Source organism: Salvelinus alpinus, chromosome 1 (genome assembly GCF_045679555.1).
Source record: "Salvelinus alpinus chromosome 1, SLU_Salpinus.1, whole genome shotgun sequence".
Classification (NCBI taxonomy): Eukaryota; Metazoa; Chordata; class Actinopteri; order Salmoniformes; family Salmonidae; genus Salvelinus; species Salvelinus alpinus.
The window spans coordinates 14,618,606-14,640,447 of NC_092086.1; the positions used below are offsets into that span (position 1 = coordinate 14,618,606).

The window sequence follows — 21,842 nt, forward strand, 5'->3', positions numbered from 1 at the left end:
GTAGTGTACCACCACAGGGTGATGGTAGTGTACAACAACCACCACAGGGTGATGGTAGTGTACAACAACCACCACAGGGTGATGGTAGTGTACAACCACCACCACAGGGTGATGGTAGTGTACAACCACCACCACAGGGTGATGGTAGTGTACAACCACCACCACAGGGTGATGGTAGTGTACAACCACCACCACAGGGTGATGGTAGTGTACAACCACAACCACAGGGTGATGGTAGTGTACAACCACAGGGTGATGGCAGTGTACAACAACCACCACAGGGTGATGGTAGTGTACAACAACCACCACAGGGTGATGGTAGTGTACAACAACAACAGGGTGATGGTAGTGTACAACAACCACAGGGTGATGGTAGTGTACAACAACCACAGGGTGATGGTAGTGTACAACAACCACAGGGTGATGGTAGTGTACAACAACCACAGGGTGATGGTAGTGTACAACCACAGGGAGATGGTAGTGTACAACCACAGGGAGATGGTAGTGTACAACCACAACCACAGGGTGATGGTAGTGTACAACCACAACGTGATGGTAGTGTACAACCACAACCACAGGGTGATGGTAGTGTACAACCACAACGTGATGGTAGTGTACAACCACAGGGAGATGGTAGTGTACAACCACAACGTGATGGTAGTGTACAACCACAGGGTGATGGTAGTGTACAGCCACAACGTGATGGTAGTGTACAACCACAACCACAACGTGATGGTAGTGTACAACCACAACCACAACGTGATGGTAGTGTACAACCACAACCACAACGTGATGGTAGTGTACAACCACAGCCACAACGTGATGGTAGTGTACAACCACAACCACAGGGTGATGGTAGTGTACAACCACAGGGTGATGGCAGTGTACAACCACAGGGTGATGGTAGTGTACAACCACAACCACAGGGTGATGGTAGTGTACAACCACAACGTGATGGTAGTGTACAACCACAACGTGATGGTAGTGTACAACCACAACGTGATGGTAGTGTACAACCACAACGTGATGGTAGTGTACAACCACAACCACAACGTGATGGTAGTGTACAACCACAGGGTGATGGTAGTGTACAACCACAACCACAGGGTGATGGTAGTGTACAACCACAGCCACAACGTGATGGTAGTGTACAACCACAACCACAACGTGATGGTAGTGTACAACCACAGCCACAACGTGATGGTAGTGTACAACCACAACCACAGGGTGATGGTAGTGTACAACCACAGGGTGATGGCATTGTACAACCACAGGGTGATGGTAGTGTACAACCACAACCACAGGGTGATGGTAGTGTACAACCACAACCACAGGGTGATGGTAGTGTACAACCACAACGTGATGGTAGTGTACAACCACAACGTGATGGTAGTGTACAACCACAACGTGATGGTAGTGTACAACCACAACCACAACGTGATGGTAGTGTACAACCACAGGGTGATGGTAGTGTACAACCACAACCACAGGGTGATGGTAGTGTACAACCACAACGTGATGGTAGTGTACAACCACAACGTGATGGTAGTGTACAACCACAACGTGATGGTAGTGTACAACCACAACCACAACGTGATGGTAGTGTACAACCACAGGGTGATGGTAGTGTACAACCACAACCACAGGGTGATGGTAGTGTACAACCACAGGGTGATGGTAGTGTACAACCACAGGGTGATGGTAGTGTACAACCACAGGGTGATGGTAGTGTACAACAACAACAATAGGGTGATGGTAGTGTACAACAACCACAACCACAGGGCGATGGTAGTGTACAACCACAACCACAGGGCGATGGTAGTGTACAACCACAGGGCGATGGTAGTGTACAACAACAACCACAGGGCGATGGTAGTGTACAACAACAACCACAGGGCGATGTTAGTGTACAACCACCACCACAGGGCGATGGTAGTGTACAACCACCACCACAGGGCGATGGTAGTGTACAACCACCACCACAGGGCGATGGTAGTGTACAACCACCACCACAGGGCGATGGTAGTGTACAACCACCACAGGGCGATGGTAGTGTACAACCACCACAGGGCGATGGTAGTGTACAACCACCACAGGGCGATGGTAGTGTACAACAACAACAACAGGGTGATGGTAGTGTACAACAACAACAGGGTGATGGTAGTGTATAAATTCAGAAGACTGTTAGTTAGGCCATATTCATCAAGACAACCCAGAATATCTCTTCAGATACACAGGGTATATGAAATATACAGTCAAGTGTTCCCAGCGAAGACAGATAACAGCCAGCAGTTCAGCCTGACCTGACAGTCTGTTAGGGAAATGACCGGATGACAAGACGAGCTCACTTCAATTTCTGCACCATCTCAATTATCTCTGCATGCAAATACTCATGTTATCCAGTAGCCATGTCAGTCTAATGGGCCTGCAGAGTCTAATCTTCGCTTCCTCAATTTCTCTCAAAGCTCATTGGAGGAGGGGATACAATGTCCCTCCCTCCTCTAATGAGCTCTGAGAGGGAACAAGAATTTTGACAGCTAGTACCTTTTTCACACACAGCCTAGGTTTGGTAAGAGATATAGACAGGATGCTATAGCTTTTGTAACTTCCTGTCTGACTCAACCGCTGGCAGCGTGTCACAGGAAGTACATCCATCAGGAAGTGAGAGTCAGACATCGTCAGCGGTTCCAAAGTGACGTCACCTCAAGCACAGCCACTAACGCCCCCGTACCTCTGATTCAGAGGGTTACATGAGGAAGACACATTTCAGTTGAATGCATTCAGTTGTACAACTGACTAGGTATCCCCCTTTCCCTAACCCCGTTTCCATCCACAGCTATGCAAATAGTCATAACGAAGAAAAATAAAAATCTAAAAAATCCTGACAGCTGTGATGGAAAGAGGAAGTTTCAGTAATAAAAAATTACTAAAATACAGACAGGTTCTGTCACAAATTGGATGGAAACCTACCAACCGACAGTCCCTCAATTAGCCTGTCAGCTACATGTATTTATTTTTGTATTGTAAGTTAGTCTAGCAACCAGCTATCTAAACGTGTAGTAATCAAGGTCTAATTACTGACCGGGGGCCCCCATTGATTTTGCTAGTCAGTCTCACTCAGATATCATATTAAGAACAGCAAACATTTCTCTCCACCCAACGGCCACACAAGAAATTAGCTGTAAACTGCTGATTGTTCTCTGCCTCGTGGCAAAATGAGTAAAATGACATGAAATTAGTTATAAAACTGCTGAATCTCTTCTCTGCCTCGGGAGGTCTGGAGTGCTCACATCTTGTGATGAGTATAGTCCCTCATCACACACACACACACCTGTCCCATGGAGAGCTCTCTAGACCAGCAGCCTCCCTATCACCCTCAGAGATAGCAGGCTCATAAACACTGGCCCAAACTGTCAGCTGGCTGATAGGAAAATACCTATTCAAATACAACTGGGACTGCAGGCATTGCATCAGACAGACCCGGGCCACGTTCAGTAGCAGGTCTATGACCTCGTTGTGCATGACCACAAGGTTGTCTCACTGGACTTGACATTTCTTCCCCCTCTAACCAAGTCCAAGCATCGCATACGTTGCCAGAACTAGATTTCTTTTTTGACCCAGCCAGCCTGTCAGTGGACAAAATTGTGGAGTTCTACAACCAATCCCTGACCAGTGTGCTTGACCCTCCACGCCCCCATAAAAATACAGGACATCACATTCGCTCACTCAGCTCCCTGTTAAACTCCATGTCACGAACCAGCTCCTCGCCCATAACAAAGAGGGGAACAACGTGGAGATAATAGAGTGAACTATATACAGTTAACAAAGGTGTGTGTAGTCAGTTATCAGTAGTGTAAGTGAGTGGTTGCCTGCATAGATGGTGATAATGATGGGTGTTGAGAGGTGCCAAAAACAAAACAAACCACAAAATAACAGTGTGTCTGCGTGGAGAGAGTCTCCTCAATGAATGGGAGAAAGGTGTATTTATCCCCGGGACACACCCGGGCCCAGATGTGTCCCATTCCACTGATGACCCTCCCAGCTCCGCCCACCAACATCCTATTAAGGATAACAAGCGCAAAGAGGAAGAATTCGGCAGATAGAGTGGGAGGGTCGTCACATCCAGAACTGAATACTAAATCCATTGGCTGCATCCTGGAGCGTCTCAGAAACTTGGGCCTCACCATCCTTTTAAGACCACTGTCAACAGCCCCCCTTCTGAAGCCCGCCCTGGACCCAGAAGTGCTGGCCAATTACAGGCCAATATCCAACTTCCCCTTTCTAAGGTGTTGGAAAAAAGTGGTTGATGTACAGCTTCAAGGCCATCTCAAATCAGAACCACCCATTTGAGAAGTTCCAGTCACGTTTCCAGCCGGCCCACAGCACTGAAAAACGGCCCTACTCAGACTCACCAACAACCTGCTGATGGCGGCTGATGCCAGCTCCCAGTCTCCGGATCCTCCTGGACTTGCGTGCAGCTCTTGACACGGTCGACCACCCCACCCTCCTGAAATGCCTCCGGGACACCATTGGACTGTCTGGACCAGCTCTGAGCTGGTTCCACTCCTACCGCTCAGACAGGACTGAGTACATGTCGCTAGGTGGGTCCAGGTCCCAGACCCACCATATCACCTGCGGTGTCCCACATGGATCTGTTCTTGGACCCATCCAGTACATGCTCCCCCTTGGGTTGTGTGGAATCTCCTTCCACTGCTATGCTGTTGACACCCAGCTGTAGGCGTCAACTGCCCCCAAGTCCCTGTGATGCATGTGCTCGTCTGAACACCTGCCTTGAGAGATGAGGGCATGGATGCAGCAAAACGTCCTTCAACTGAACAGCAGCAAAACAGAAGCCCTACTAGTTGGCAGCCCCCACCAGGTCCAGCATGCACCAATAACACACCTCACCATTACAGAACAGAACATCCCTCTGTCCCCCCCCACAGGTTCCAGTCTGGGTGTAAAGCTCCATTCCTCCCTGACCTTTGACAGCCGCATCAAACAAAAGTGTAGAACGTCATTCTATCACCTCAAGAACATTGACCAAACTCAGTCCCACCCCCTCACTCAGTCTGATGCAGAGAAGCTGGTCCATGCCTTTATCTCCTCAAGGCTGGACTACTGCAACACACCCTTCACCAGGATCCCTGGCAGGAGTCTCCAGGACTACTACAACACAGTCTTCACCAGGATCCCTGGCAGGAGTCTCCAGGACTACTACAACACAGTCTTCACCTGGATCCCTGGCAGGAGTCTCCAGGACTACAACACAGTCTTCACCAAGGATCCCTGGCAGGAGACTCCAGGACTACTACAACACAGTCTTTACCAGGATCCCTGGCAGGAGTCTCCAGGACTACTACAACACAGTCTTCACCAGGATCCCTGGCAGGAGTCTCCAGGACTACTACAACACAGTCTTCACCTGGATCCCTGGCAGGAGTCTCCAGGACTACAACACAGTCTTCACCAGGATCCCTGGCAGGAGTCTCCAGGACTACTACAACACAGTCTTTACCAGGATCCCTGGCAGGAGTCTCCAGGACTACTACAACACAGTCTTCACCAGGATCCCTGGCAGGAGTCTCCAGGACTACTACAACACAGTCTTCACCTGGATCCCTGGCAGGAGTCTCCAGGACTACAACACAGTCTTCACCAGGATCCCTGGCAGGAGTCTCCAGGACTACTACAACACAGTCTTTACCAGGATCCCTGGCAGGAGTCACCAGGACTACTACAACACAGTCTTTACCAGGATCCCTGGCAGGAGTCACCAGGACTACTACAACACACCCTTCACCAGGATCCCTGGCAGGAGTCTCCAGGACTACAACACACCCTTCACCAGGATCCCTGGCAGGAGTCTCCAGGACTACAACACAGTCTTCACCAGGATCCCTGGCAGGAGTCACCAGGACTACTACAACACAGTCTTCACCAGGATCCTTGGCAGGAGTCTCCAGGACTACTGCAACACACCCTTCACCAGGATCCCTGGCAGGAGTCTCCAGGACTACTACAACACACCCTTCACCAGGATCCCTGGCAGGAGTCTCCAGGACTACTACAACACACCCTTCACCAGGATCCCTGGCAGGAGTCACCAGGACTACTACAACACAGTCTTCACCAGGATCCTTGGCAGGAGTCTCCAGGACTACTACAACACAGTCTTCACCAGGATCCCTGGCAGGAGTCTCCAGGACTACTACAACACAGTCTTCACCAGGATCCCTGGCAGGAGTCTCCAGGACTACTGCAACACACCCTTCACCAGGATCCCTGGCAGGAGTCTCCAGGACTACTACAACACAGTCTTCACCTGGATCCCTGGCAGGAGTCTCCAGGACTACTACAACACAGTCTTCACCAGGATCCCTGGCAGGAGTCTCCAGGACTACTACAACACAGTCTTCACCTGGATCCCTGGCAGGAGTCTCCAGGACTACTACAACACAGTCTTCACCAGGATCCCTGGCAGGAGTCTCCAGGACTACTACAACACAGTCTTCACCAGGATCCCTGGCAGGAGTCTCCAGGACTACAACACAGTCTTCACCAGGATCCCTGGCAGGAGTCTCCAGGACTACTACAACACAGTCTTCACCTGGATCCCTGGCAAGAGTCTCCAGAACTACAACACAGTCTTCACCTGGATCCCTGGCAAGAGTCTCCAGAACTACAACACAGTCTTCACCTGGATCCCTGGCAGGAGTCTCCAGGACTACTACAACACAGTCTTCACCAGGATCCCTGGCAGGAGTCTCCAGGACTACTACAACACAGTCTTCACCAGGATCCCTGGCAGGAGACTCCAGGACTACTACAACACAGTCTTCACCAGGATCCCTGGCAGGAGACTCCAGGACCACTACAACACAGTCTTCACCAGGATCCCTGGCAAGGGTCTCCAGGACTACTACAACACAGTCTTCACCAGGATCCCTGGCAGGAGACTCCAGGACCACTACAACACAGTCTTCACCAGGATCCTTGGCAAGAGTCACCAGGAGCTCCAGTACATCCAGGTCAGGATCCTGATGAGAGTGAGGAAACACCACCACATCACCTCCATCCTGGCATCTCTGTCTCAACACCACCACATCACCTCCATCCTGGCATCTCTGTCTCAACACCACCACATCACCTCCATCCTGGCATCTCTGTCTCAACACCACCACATCACCTCCATCCTGGCATCTCTGTCTCAACACCACCACATCACCTCCACCCTGGCATCTCTGTCTCAACACCACCACATCACCTCCATCCTGGCATCTCTGTCTCAACACCATCACCTCCATCCTGGCATCTCTGTCTCAACACCATCACCTCCATCCTGGCATCTCTGTCTCAACACCATCACCTCCATCCTGGCATCTCTGTCTCAACACCATCACCTCCATCCTGGCATCTCTGTCTCAACACCATCACCTCCATCCTGGCATCTCTGTCTCAACACCATCACCTCCATCCTGGCATCTCTGTCTCAACACCATCACCTCCATCCTGGCATCTCTGTCTCAACACCATCACCTCCATCCTGGCAGCTCTGTCTCAACACCATCACCTCCATCCTGGCAGCTCTGTCTCAACACCATCACCTCCATCCTGGCATCTCTGTCTCAACACCACCACACCACCTCCATCCTGGCAGCTCTGTCTCAACACCATCACCCCCTCCTGGCAGCTCTGTCTCAATACCATCACATCACCCCCTCCTGGCAGCTCTGTCTCAACACCACCACATCACTGCCATCTCTGTACTGGCTCCCAGTATCATTCCAGATTGAATTCAAAGCCCTCCTGCTGACTTCCCAGTGTATTCATAACAATCCCTCCTTATCTCAAGAAACTGCTCTCCCTCCATAACTCCACCCTCAGGTCAAGTGATAACCTGCTCTCACTCCATAACTCCACCCTCAGGTCAAGCGATAACCTGCTCTCCCTCCATAACTCCACCCTCAGGTCAAGTGATAACCTGCTCTCCCTCCATAACTCCACCCTCAGGTCAAGTGATAACCTGCTCTCCCTCCATAACTCCACCCTCAGGTCAAGTGATAACCTGCTCTCCCACGCCCCCGGGACCAAGCTCCGTCCCTCAGGGGATCTGGCTGTCAGCTCGACTGCCCCCCAGACTCTGGAATGCCCTCCCGGACCACATGAAGGCACCACAGACTCTGGAATGCCCTCCCGGACCACATGAAGTCACCACAGACTCTGGAATGCCCTCCCTGATCACATGAAGGCACCACAGACTCTAGGCCTGTTTTTAAAGGAACCCAAAGACCGTTCTCTTTAGGAAGGGTTTCTATTAACGTCTGTGCTCCTTGGTGTCCTTGTCCCTTGTAGCGTCAGCTGTGTTCTTGGTGTCAGTTCTTGTGTCTAGATGTGTCATTTTTTTTGTTATTTTGGGGGATTTAGATTATTCTGTATAATGAGAAGAGCTTTACAAATGTAATAAATAATAATATTATAATGAAGGGCTTGATAAGTTGAATCAGGTGTGCTAGTTGTGTAATAGTTCAAATAAATGGAAGGGCTGGGGGTCCCTGAGTAGAGGTTGGAAAAACTCTGCTCTAGACTCGAGTCAAGTCAACAGTTCTTACCTTGTAGTTTTCCAGTTCCATGTGTAGCCTGTTGTTCTGTGTGACGAGTTCTCGGTTCTGCGTCTCACACTGCTTGAGTTCAGTCTCCAGTTCCACCTCGTAGTCACGACTCATCTGCTGGAACTCCTGCAGCTCCTCCTCCGCCTCCTCAGCCCTGGGAGAGGTTAGGGGTCATGATGGTGGTCGTGGAGTAACAGAGGACACTACGGTTTAAGCAGATGCCTGTGGGTACCTCTGCTGGGGCCTGGCAGACTGCTCCTTTCTCTGTTGGTGTGTATATATGTGTGTGTGTGTGTGTATGTATGTATATGTGTGTGTGTGTGTGTGTGTGTATGTATATGTGTGTGTACCTCTGTTGGTGCTTGGTCGCCAGTTCCTTCCAGTAGTCCACCTCCTCCTCCAGAGAGACAAACTTAAGGGACTCTGGTTCTCCCATCTCTGCCCACACCACTGGTCACTCTTCTCTCCCCGATCTCCTCTCTTACAGTTCTCCTCTCACTGAGTCAGTAAATGGAAGGAAGAAAGGCGAGAGTCAGTAAATGGAAGGAAGAAAGGCGAGAGTCAGTAAATGGAAGGAAGAAAGGCGAGAGTCAGTAAATAGAAGGAAGAAAGGCGAGAGTCAGTAAATAGAAGGAAGAAAGGCGAGAGTCAGTAAATGGAAGGAAGAAAGGCGAGAGTCAGTAAATGGAAGGAAGAAAGGCGAGAGTCAGTAAATGGAAGGAAGAAAGGCGAGAGTCAGTAAATGGAAGGAAGAAAGGCGAGAGTCAGTAAATAGAAGTTGAGCGTCCGTTAATAGAAGGCGAGTCAGTAAATAGGTGCGAGTCAGTAGGCTAAACTTAGATGATCAACAGTGTTGATACTTTTTCTTCCAAAAGAGATAAAGAGTTCTCTAATCAGCATTTCCAAGTCAACAATGTGCTTCAGGCAAGAAAGGACAGCAGAAAAGGGTTACAGGAGTTTAGTGCAAACTACAACGACATAAGTAAGCCATCACCTAGCTAGCTAATGAGTGCACTGTCAGTGTCAACTGATGACAATAGGCTGCCTGTCAAACTATAGGAGCGCAAAGAAAAGTAGGACGGCAAGGCTTAATGAACATCAATTTTATTTATAAAGCCCTTTTTACATCAGTCGATGTCACAAAGCGCTGTACAGACACCCAGCCTAAACCCCCAAACAGCAAGCAATGCAGGTGTAGAAGCACGGTGGCTAAGAAAAACTCCCTAGAAAAGCCAGAACCTAGGAAGAAACCTAGAGAGGAACCAGGCTATGAGAGGTGGCCAGTCCTCTTCTGGCTGTGCCGGGTGGAGATTATAACAGAACCTAGGAAGAAACCTAGAGAGGAACCAGGCTCTGAGGGGTGGCCAGTCCTCTTCTGGCTGTGCCGGGTGGAGATTATAACAGAACCTAGGAAGAAACCTAGAGAGGAACCAGGCTCTGAGGGGTGGCCAGTCCTCTTCTGGCTGTGCCGGGTGGAGATTATAACAGAACCTAGGAAGAAACCTAGAGAGGAACCAGGCTCTGAGGGGTGGCCAGTCCTCTTCTGGCTGTGCCGGGTGGAGATTATAACAGAACCTAGGAAGAAACCTAGAGAGGAACCAGGCTCTGAAGGGTGGCCAGTCCTCTTCTGGCTGTGCCGGGTGGAGATTATAACAGAACATGAATATATCATGTTTATTCAAACAAAGCAAATAGACCAATTTGGAATATGACTTGTTTATTTTGTAGCTATTGCCATTCTACTCATAGCCAAAAGTCTTAAAAGCAGTGTTTGTAAGATTTAAACAATATCTGAACTTGTACATTCAAGTATTTGCTAACTGATGGTTTGGCAACAAGCAAACAAGGCAGCAAGTAAAAGAGACTGCACTTCGGTCAGAATACAAAAGGGGAAGTGTATTCTCGCCTTCACACCAGTGACAAGCAGTGTCAACTGGATAACGTTAGATTGCTATGCTTGCAATATGTAGTCTCTAGTCAAAATAAGTAGCTATGCTCTGGCATTTATTTTCTGCCAATTTTACAATAACGCAACCAGAGTCAGAATTGACAAAACGCAGTTACAAATGTATATGTGCAGACAGCATAATTTGCCTATACAACGAACTATCGGACGAGTCTGTCATAAATTCACGTTACCATCGCGATTTAAATCCCAGTAAATTGACAGTTAATACTAACCTACCTAGGATTGCTTGCGATGGCTAGCAGCCGGTGCTCCAACAGTGCCGAAAGATGACGGTACCTTTATAACGGAGCTACAAAACGGAACAAAAGTATCCAGCAAATGTTGTCATTCCTTGGCCGAAAGTAGTAACAAAGTTGCCACAAAGCACAATGCGAAGGCTGCATATATATCTCTTTTGTCCAAAGAAGACTCATCGCTAATCCTCCAACCACCGCGATAGTTTAACCGCTCACCATTGGTCGGTTATACTGTCAATCAAGTGTGTAGGGCGATGAATGGCCAATAGCGTTCATGATTTGCCTACGAGGTCGGTTAAATCAAATGAGCTTTTAAGCAGAGAGGAAGAGGCGAAGCGAGAGGTTTTACTCCGCACAAAATCTGTCCAAGAAAATGTTTGTAAGGAGGTCAATGAGTGTCGAATTTGGTAAACAAAATGTGTAATTTCTAATTTGCTACGTGAGGCTTATATGATATAATAAGGTTTTGTAATGGTTTGGTATTTACAAATGCACTGATATGAGTGAACGCACGTGGCAACTTCGGAAGAAAAAAAACTTTATATCTAGTGCTATTTTTTTTAGGTGAGGGAGCCCCCCCCAAAAATATGTAAAGACGTCATAATTTCCCCAATCAAAGTTTGTACCGACAGATGTAGCCTATCATTACAGGGCTCTCCAACCCTGGTGCTCTACTGTGCTGTAAGCATTCACCGCTACCCCAGTTGTAACTAGGCTGGTGCTCCCGAGTGGCGCAGTGCTACAGGGATCATTACAGACATTGGTTCGATTCCAGGCTTTATCACAACCGGCCATGATTGGGAGTCCCATAGGGCGGTGCGCAATTGGCCCAGCGTCGTCCTGGTTAGGGTTTGGCCGGGGTGAATGAATTTGTTCTTAACTGACTTGCCTAGTTAAATAAAGGTTAAATAAAAATAAATAAAATAGCCTGATTAATCTTATAAACCAGCAAATTATTAGAATCAGGTGCGCTAGATTAGGGTTGGAATGAAAACCAACAGGAAGGTAGCTCTCCAGAAGCAGGGATGGTGAGCCCTGTTATAGAATACGCATAAAACGCATCCTCCATTAGCAACGTCTGACTAGGCCCACACATATTGTCTCAAGAACATGTTCTATTGTTAATACCCTCACACACCAAGTTAGACATACCCAATAAAACAAATAGGCCGTCATCACTGTCAATCGTGAATCGTAATTCTTCAGGTTTTACCGGTGAAACGGCATCTGCATGCCAATCGTTTGATTGATCTCAATCCGTTTCATGGGAATATGGATTTCTACCTTCTTGAATGACTGTTTCGTGAGCGAATTACAGCAGATGGTGTTCACTAACTATTAGCCTTTCTTGTATTTTAGTTTCAATCAAAGCGTATATATCCTGCCCAGTGGCTCTTTTGAGTTTGGGCACATTATATATTTTCCCACTATTCAGCTTCAGTTAACCATCCTAAAATCTCAATAGAAATTAGGGTGTTTTTGGTGAAACAGTAACAGTAACAGGTAAAATAGGCTATTAATTAATCATTGGGATTTTGCAAGACATTGATTCCCGCGTTGATCTAACTTTACTTAACGAGCACCTTTGTGAGAAGTGATAATCTTCGTATTTGTATTAATAAGTGATGAGCAGGACTATTAGCCGTAAAGCAGCTGATGTTGAGGGTTATTGGAGCGCCCTTCGTGGATCTAAAAGGTCAGCGCAAAATCAATTTTTATTTGATTAGCTTGAACACATGGTTACAATATACCCTATTACAGAATTTTAAAAAAACACAGAGGTTAACTATAATCTAATTTATTTTCATAGACGTAATCATCAAATCAATTAACTAAGTAGTGAACATAAATCATTACTACCTGGAATTGCAGGAAATTCGTTTTAAAACAGCCATAAAATCCATATTTTGGTGTGGTGTATTCACGCATCTCAATAAACTAGAACCTAAATGCATTATTACCTCCAACTTGGCCCAATTCCCATTTCCCACCCTGACATACCAAGGTAGAAATGCAGGCTACATGTGTGCAATGCAAAGGCCCGATTTCGCTACACTCGCAATAACATCTGCTAACCGTGTGTATTTGACCAATAACATTTGATTTGATTTTGGAGGATCGAGAACTTTGGCCAATCAGAACGTTAAAAAACAACAACTAAATTCACCGTGTCTGCTTTGATATTCATAAAACTCCATCTTGCACAGTGGAACCCAAAACGATATGTTACCACTTGGTTACAGTTACACCGTTCTCCCCGAGGACACCCAACCCAGAGTGGCCACAGCAAAGCCCAGGGAGCCTGATCCTCTCTGGAAGTTGCTGTAGCCCTGCTTGGGATATCTAGCCTATATTGGCTCTTGGTTGAGATGCAGAGTCGTTCCTCGTCTTTCTCGCCACCACCAGAGAGAAGACCTGTAGGCTGCTGTAGCCTACGTATTTATTTGGTTGGTCATTCAATCGTTGTTCATGGAATTTTTGTCGTATTTAAATATATTTTGAATCTGAATACATTTTCGGTGTATTATCGAACTGAAAAAAGTGAGGGAGTGCACCTCGCTGCCTCCTCCAGCACTACACACCTGTTATATCTGAGTTGTGACTGTTGTCATAGAGATAGAGAACTCATGGGAATAAACCGTTTTAGCATAAGGGCATTCAGTTTCACCATTTTAAAGTAGGGTGGGGATTCCTATGAGTTGGGAGCAATTATCCAATGAAGAAGAAAAATGTACTACTTTAAAATGGAGATAAGAGCTAAAAATGGCAGAAACAAGAATGAGTCCTGTATCTATCTCAATGGCCTGTTGTTCACAGCGTACCTGCCCTCCCTTTGGCTAGAATGGTCTCACCTGATCTCACCTCCTCCAGCCTGCCTTCCATCTTGGGGGACATGCATTTCCATTGTTAGAGCGGTCACTCAATATCTTGTCAATTTAATAGACAATTGTTGTTTCAGGACAACTGGGAATTCAGAAAAAACTGAGGTCAAATCCTGATTTGAATGACCTTCAGGTCAGAGGGTTTTCGACTTGAGCTGGATGACTGTTAAAAACAAATGTTCCCTGTCAGAGATAAAGTTAGTAAAGTAAGGTTGGCGATTTCCAAGTTCCCAGTTATCTTGAACGCAGCATGATGGTATGATGGGACTGATGGTCTGTTTACGTAGCAGGTTAGGATAATTAACTTTACAGGTTAAAATAATCTGGTTTCCCATTGTTGATGTAGCTATGCAGTTCTGAGACAACCATCCGGGGGGGGGGGGGACACACAGACTGACGCCTTGATCACACCGACAGCGTCAATACGCAAAATAGTACGCAGCATAATCTTGATATACGGGCAACAAAAGTTCAACATTCACCTACTGCTATTTCTGTCAAGCCGTCTACACACAGTTTGACGCTTACGTTCAATAAATCCAACGTATGCACCACACAGAACACACTGCCTCTGCAACGCAATGCTGCAAGGCTAACACAGCGTACCATGGGAAATGAATGTACTTCTGGTGAACCAAAATGCAATGACACTGTCGCTGTGATCGAGGCGTGAACGTGCACCTCCCCACAATTCCCAACCAACGCAGCTCCAGTAGGACCTGCCTGTCCTCTATTCATTTGAATGTGTTGACAGTTGGAGAAACTGCTTCAGCTGCGCTGAGAATATGAAAAGTATGAAAGACAACAGTCCGATATTCTAGAACATTGCTGTGCATGAGCATACACCTTCTGGATTATGATCGACGCACTCCTCGATCACAGCGACAGCGTCATTGCGTTTTGGTTCACCAGAAGTACATTCATTTCCAATGGAACGCTGTGTTTGCCTTGCAGCATTGCGTTGCAGAGGCAGTTGCAGTGCGTTCTGTGTGGTGCACACATTGGATTTATCTAACATATGTATCAAACGGTATGCAAAGACAGCTTGACAAAAATACGGTATGCAAAGACAGCTTGACAGAAATACGGTATGCAAAGACAGCTTGACAGAAATGCGGTATGCAAAGACAGCTTGACAGAAATGCGGTATGCAAAGACAGCTTGACAGAAATGCGGTATGCAAAGACAGCTTGACAGAAATACGGTATGCAAAGACAGCTTGACAGAAACGGTAGCAGAAGTTGAATGTTAAACTTTTGTTGCACACATATTTAAGGGATCCCGAGTGGCACAGCGGTCTAAGGCCCTGCATCTCAGTACTAGAGGGTCACTACAGACAACCTGGTTCCATTCCAGGCTGTATCACAGCGGTCCAAGACCCTGCATCTCAGTACTAGAGGGTCACTACAGACCCTGGTTCCATTCCAGGCTGTATCACAGCGGTCCAAGACCCTGCATCTCAGTACTAGAGGAGTCACTACAGACCCTGGTTCCATTCCAGGCTGTATCACAGCGGTCTAAGGCTCTGCATCCCAGTGCTAGAGGAGTAACTACAGACCCTGGTTCCATTCCAGGCTGTATCACAGCGGTCTAAGGCACTGCATCTCAGTGCTAGAGGAGTCACTACAGACCCTGGTTCCATTCCAGGCTGTATCACAGCGGTCTAAGGCACTGCATCTCAGTGCTAGAGGAGTCACTACAGACCCTGGTTCCATTCCAGGCTGTATCACAGCGGTCTAAGGCACTGCATCTCAGTGCTAGAGGAGTCACTACAGACCCTGGTTCCATTCCAGGCTGTATCACAGCGGTCTAAGGCACTGCATCTCAGTGCTAGAGGAGTCACTACAGACCCTGGTTCCATTCCAGGCTGTATCACAGCGGTCTAAGGCTCTGCATCCCAGTGCTAGAGGAGTCACTACAGACCCTGGTTCCATTCCAGGCTGTATCACAGCGGTCTAAGGCTCTGCATCCCAGTGCTAGAGGAGTCACTACAGACCCTGGTTCCATTCCAGGCTGTATCACAGCGGTCTAAGGCTCTGCATCTCAGTACTAGAGGAGTCACTACAGACCCTGGTTCCATTCCAGGCTGTATCACAGCGGTCTAAGGCACTGCATCCCAGTGCTAGAGGAGTCACTACAGACCCTGGTTCCATTCCAGGCTGTATCACAGCGGTCTAAGGCACTGCATCCCAGTGCTAGAGGAGTCACTACAGACCCTGGTTCCATTCCAGGCTGTATCACAACCGGCCGGGATTGGGAGTCCCATAGGGCGGTGCACAATTGGCCCAGCGTCGTCCGGGTTAGGGTTTGGCCAGGGGTAGGCCGTCATTGTAAATAAGAATTTGTTCTTAACTGACTGGCCTAGTTAAATAAAGGTTAAAAACATATCCAGATGATGCTGCGTACCATGGAGCTGTAGGCCTACACCACCTAGCCACAACAGTAGAAACGTAAACAGGCCATCAGTCCCAACCCTTTTAATGTCCGTGGTCCCGACATACCGACAAGTATTTATATACCTACCGCGACACGTATTTATATACCTACCGCAACACGTATTTGTATACCTACCGCAACACATATTTATATACCTACCGCAACACGTATTTGTATACCTGCCGCAACACGTATTTGTATACCTACCGCAACACGTATTTGTATACCTACCGCAACACGTATTTGTATACCTACCGCAACACGTATTTGTATACCTACCGCGACACGTATTTGTATACCTTCCTGCGACACGTATTTATATCAAGGCACGTATTTATATACCTTCCTGCGACATGTATTTATATACCCACCGCAACACGTATTTGTATACCTACCGCAACACGTATTTGTATACCTACCGCAACACGTATTTGTATACCTACCGCAACACGTATTTGTATACCTACCGCAACACGTATTTGTATACCTACCGCGACACGTATTTATATACCTTCCTGCGACACGTATTTATATACCTACCGCAACACGTATTTGTATACCCACCGCGACACGCATTTATATACCTTCCTGCGACACGTATTTATATACCTACCGCAACACGTATTTGTATACCTACCGCAACACGTATTTATATACCCACCGCAACACGTATTTGTATACCTACCGCAACACGTATTTGTATAACTACCGCAACACGTATTTGTATACCTACCGCAACACGTATTTGTATAACTACCGCAACACGTATTTGTATACCTACCGCAACACGTATTTGTATACCTACCGCAACACGTATTTGTATACCTACCGCAACACGTATGTATACCTACCGCAACACGTATTTGTATAACTACCGCAACACGTATTTGTATACCTACCGCAAAACGTATTTGTATACCTACCGCAACACGTATTTGTATACCTACCGCAACACGTATTTGTATACCTACCGCGACACGTATTTATATACCTACCGCGACACGTATTTATATACCTACCGCGACACGTATTTGTATACCTACCGCGACACGTATTTGTATAACTACCGCGACACGTATTTGTATACCTACCGCGACACGTATTTGTATACCCACCGCGACACGTATTTGTATACCTACCGCGACACGTATTTGTATAACTACCGCGACACGTATTTGTATACCTACCGCGACACGTATTTGTATACCCACCGCGACACGTATTTGTATACCTACCGCGACACGTATTTGTATACCTACCGCGACACGTATTTGTATACCTACCGCGACACGTATTTGTATACCCACCGCGACACGTATTTGTATACCTACCGCAACACATATTTGTATACCTACCGCAACACGTATTTATATACCCACCGCGACACGTATTTATATACCCACCACTACACGTATTTATATACCCACCGCGACACGTATTTGTATACCTACCGCGACACGTATTTATATACCTACCGCGACACGTATTTATATACCCACCGCGACACGTATTTGTATACCTACCGCAACACATATTTGTATACCTACCGCGACACGTATTTGTATACCTACCGCGACACGTATTTGTATACCTACCGCGACACGTATTTGTATACCTACCGCGACACGTATTTGTATACCTACCGCGACACGTATTTGTATACCTACCGCGACACATATTTGTATACCTACCGCGACACGTATTTATATACCTACCGCAACACGTATTTATATACCCACCGCGACACGTATTTGTATACCTACCGCAACACATATTTGTATACCTACCGCGACACGTATTTGTATACCTACCGCGACACGTATTTGTATACCTACCGCGACACGTATTTGTATACCTACCGCGACACGTATTTGTATACCTACCGCAACACGTATTTATATACCCACCGCGACACGTATTTATATACCTACCACTACACGTATTTATATACCCACCGCGACACGTATTTGTATACCTACCGCAACACATATTTGTATACCTACCGCGACACGTATTTGTATACCTACCGCAACACGTATTTATATACCCACCGCGACACGTATTTGTATACCTACCGCAACACATATTTGTATACCTACCGCGACACGTATTTGTATACCTACCGCGACACGTATTTGTATACCTACCGCGACACGTATTTGTATACCTACCGCGACACGTATTTGTATACCCACCGCGACACGTATTTGTATACCTACCGCAACACGTATTTGTATACCCACCGCGACACGTATTTATATACCTACCACTACACGTATTTATATACCCACCGCGACACGTATTTGTATACCTACCGCAACACATATTTGTATAGCTACCGCGACACGTATTTGTATAGCTACCGCGACACGTATTTGTATAGCTACCGCGACACGTATTTGTATACCTACCGCGACACGTATTTGTATACCTACCGCGACACGTATTTGTATACCTACCGCGACACGTATTTGTATACCTACCGCGACACGTATTTGTATACCTACCGCGACACGTATTTGTATACCCACCGCGACACGTATTTGTATACCCACCGCGACACGTATTTGTATACCTACCGCAACACATATTTGTATACCTACCGCGACACGTATTTGTATACCTACCGCGACACGTATTTGTATACCTACCGCGACACGTATTTGTATACCCACCGCGACACGTATTTGTATACCTACCGCAACACATGTTTGTATACCTACCGCAACACATGTTTGTATACCTACCGCAACACATATTTGTATACCCACCGCGACACGTATTTGTATACCTACCGCAACACATATTTGTATACCTACCGCAACACGTATTTATATACCTACCGCGACACGTATTTGTATACCTACCGCAACACGTATTTATATACCTACCGCAACACGTATTTGTATACCTACCACTACACGTATTTGTCATCTAGTGATCAATTAATGATGTGGTTATTTATTATCTACAATAAAACCAACCGTTCTAAATGCAGTGTTTTACTTATTTAACCAGGTAGTCCTAAAATCCATTGCTGCTAGAAACCTCTTTTGCAAAGGACGACCAAGAAGGCAAAACAGGGAAATAGCAGCATGTCCATAAAATGTAAAAAAAAATATATAATAAAATACACACAAAATACAAAGTATCACAAGTTACAGATACAGATGAAAAACTGAGGCCATCAAAAACATTGTTTTCGATCAGAGTGTTAAAAATAGACTCTGACTTTAATATATTTTGAAGAATGTTCCAGGATGAAGGGGAATTATGGGAAAAATATTGGTTTTCCCCCATATCAGTTCTAGCCTGAGGAACAGACAAGGACAGGTCAGTTCTAGCCTGAGGAACAGACAAGGACAGCTCAGTTCTAGCCTGAGGAACAGACAAGGACAGCTCAGTTCTAGCCTGAGGAACAGACAAGGACAGGTCAGTTCTAGTCTGAGGAACAGACAAGGACAGGTCAGTTCTAGTCTGAGGAACAGACAAGGACAGGTCAGTTCTAGCCTGAGGAACAGACAAGGACAGCTCAGTTCTAACCTGAGGAACAGACAAGGACAGGTCAGTTCTAACCTGAGGAACAGACAAGGACAGGTCAGTTCTAGCCTGAGGAACAGACAAGGACAGGTCAGTTCTAGCCTGAGGAACAGACAAGGACAGGTCAGTTCTAGCCTGAGGAACAGACAAGGACAGGTCAGTTCTAGCCTGAGGAACAGACAAGGACAGGTCAGTTCTAACCTGAGGAACAGACAAGGACAGGTCAGTTCTCTAGCCTGAGGAACAGACAAGGACAGGTCAGTTCTCTAGCCTGAGGAACAGACAAGGACAGGTCAGTTCTAGCCTGAGGAACAGACAAGGACAGGTCAGTTCTCTAGCCTGAGGAACAGACAAGGACAGGTCAGTTCTAGCCTGAGGAACAGACAAGGACAGGTCAGTTCTAGCCTGAGGAACAGACAAGGACAGGTCAGTTCTAACCTGAGGAACAGACAAGGACAGGTCAGTTCTCTAGCCTGAGGAACAGACAAGGACAGGTCAGTTCTATCCTGAGGAACAGACAAGGACAGCTCAGTTCTAGTCTTAGAAACAGACAAGGACAGGTCAGTTCTAGCCTGAGGAACAGACAAGGACAGCAGAGACTGTGAACCAAGACTGTATTGATGCCGTGTTCATGTGGTAGTCGGAACTAGGAAACTCTGAATTTCAGACTAACTGGTTGTAGTTATACACGTACCACATTCAACGAATCAGTAAGTCGGGAAATAAACCAGTTTCCTAGTTCCGACTAGCAAGTCAACAGGGCACGAGGGACTAATCTGGTCAGTAAGGAACAAAGAGATACACAGGGAGTTGTCCTATCAATGCTACCAGTGCTGTCGCCTCCTGGTGGATGGAACGGTCCATTACACCAAGGCATACAACTCACAGTGAAGGGTGAGGGATCTTGCATTGGTGATGCATCTTAAAGCAGGGGGGGGGGGGCAGGATCGACTTTGTGAAACCCCTTCTGAAAACCACCATAATCAGGGCTAGATTAAGAAATCGTAGGCGCCAGTACATAATATAGACTGGATTTTGTTTTGCTGCCTCTTGGGCCCCCCCACTTTGGGGGTTTCCAGGGGTTTCAGCCCCAGTAAACCCCTGCATTAATCCGGCCCTGACCATAATGCACTGTATTCAGAGTTAAAGTAGGCCTACTTGCTGAGGCCTGCATAACAACAATATCACCATAATCCAGCACAGAGTTTAAAAAAAAGTGCTTTGAATAAGATCCTTTCTGACTGACATTGAAAAACAAGATTTGTTCCTTAAAATAAAAACCCAATTTCAACTTCAGTTTCTTGGTCAAGTTATTAAATGTGCCGTTTAAAATTCAGCTTTTCATCGAACCTAATCCCAAGTTACTTACAAGGTAACACTATCAATTTGCTGGCCTTTTAGAGTTAAAATCTGAAAGTGACTCCACCTGTCTACTTTCAGAGAAGAGAAAACCATTCATTTACTCTTGCTTTGCATTAAAAGCACAAGTTTCAATTGGAAAAAGGTTGCTTTTGAACAGCATCGTGGTGTCATCAGCATACAGATGAAGATTTGCAGTCAACAGTCTTCCCTATATCATTTAAATAGTGTAAAAAAAAGATCGGACCTAACATTGAGCCCTGGGGAACTCCTTTTGTAAACCTTCAAAAACTCAGATTTCAGACCCCTCCTGTGCTACACATTGTTTTGTCAGAAGGATTTCATATTCAAACTCAGCTTGCAAGCTGATGTTCAAATCAAATCAAATTTTATTACGGTAGTCACATGCGCCGAATACAACAGGTGTAGTAGACCTTACAGTGAAATGCTTACTTACAAGCCCCTTAACCAACAATGCAGTTTTAAGAAAAACAAATCATTAAAGAGCAGCAGTAAATAGCAATAGTGGGGCTATATACAGGGGGTGCCGGTTCAGAGTCAATGTGTCAATGTGCAGGGGCCACCGGTGTCGAGGTAATTATGTACATGCAGATAGGGATATTAAAGTGGCTATGCATAGATAATAACAGAGAGTAGCAGCAGCGTGGGGGGTCAGGGGTACAAATAGTCTGGGTAGCCATTTGATTAGCTGTTCAGCAGTCTTATGGCTTGGGGGTAGAAGCTGTTTTAGAAGCCTCTTGAACTTAGACTTGCCGCTCCGGTACCGCTTACCGGTGCTGTAGCAGTG

The 21,842-nt window shown here is 46.6% G+C and overlaps 1 protein-coding gene across 2 annotated transcripts in view; it reads right to left on the reverse strand.

The window, feature by feature from the left end:
* The window catches only part of LOC139570241 (nuclear distribution protein nudE homolog 1-like), a 34,541-nt gene extending 22,286 nt beyond the window's left edge, over positions 1 to 12,255 (reverse strand). Inside the window, exons 1-3 of one of the 2 annotated variants that reach the window (XM_071391960.1) lie at positions 10,794 to 12,255; positions 8,963 to 9,110; positions 8,613 to 8,766 (exon numbers count right to left, since the gene is read on the reverse strand). In XM_071391960.1, coding sequence (XP_071248061.1) covers positions 8,613 to 8,766; positions 8,963 to 9,048 — 240 coding nt within the window. In that variant the 5' untranslated portion in view covers positions 9,049 to 9,110; positions 10,794 to 12,255. The remainder of the gene's footprint in view (positions 1 to 8,612; positions 8,767 to 8,962; positions 9,111 to 10,793) is intronic. The other variant, XM_071391952.1, reaches the window with a different exon arrangement.
* Between the last annotated feature and the right edge of the window lie 9,587 nt (positions 12,256 to 21,842).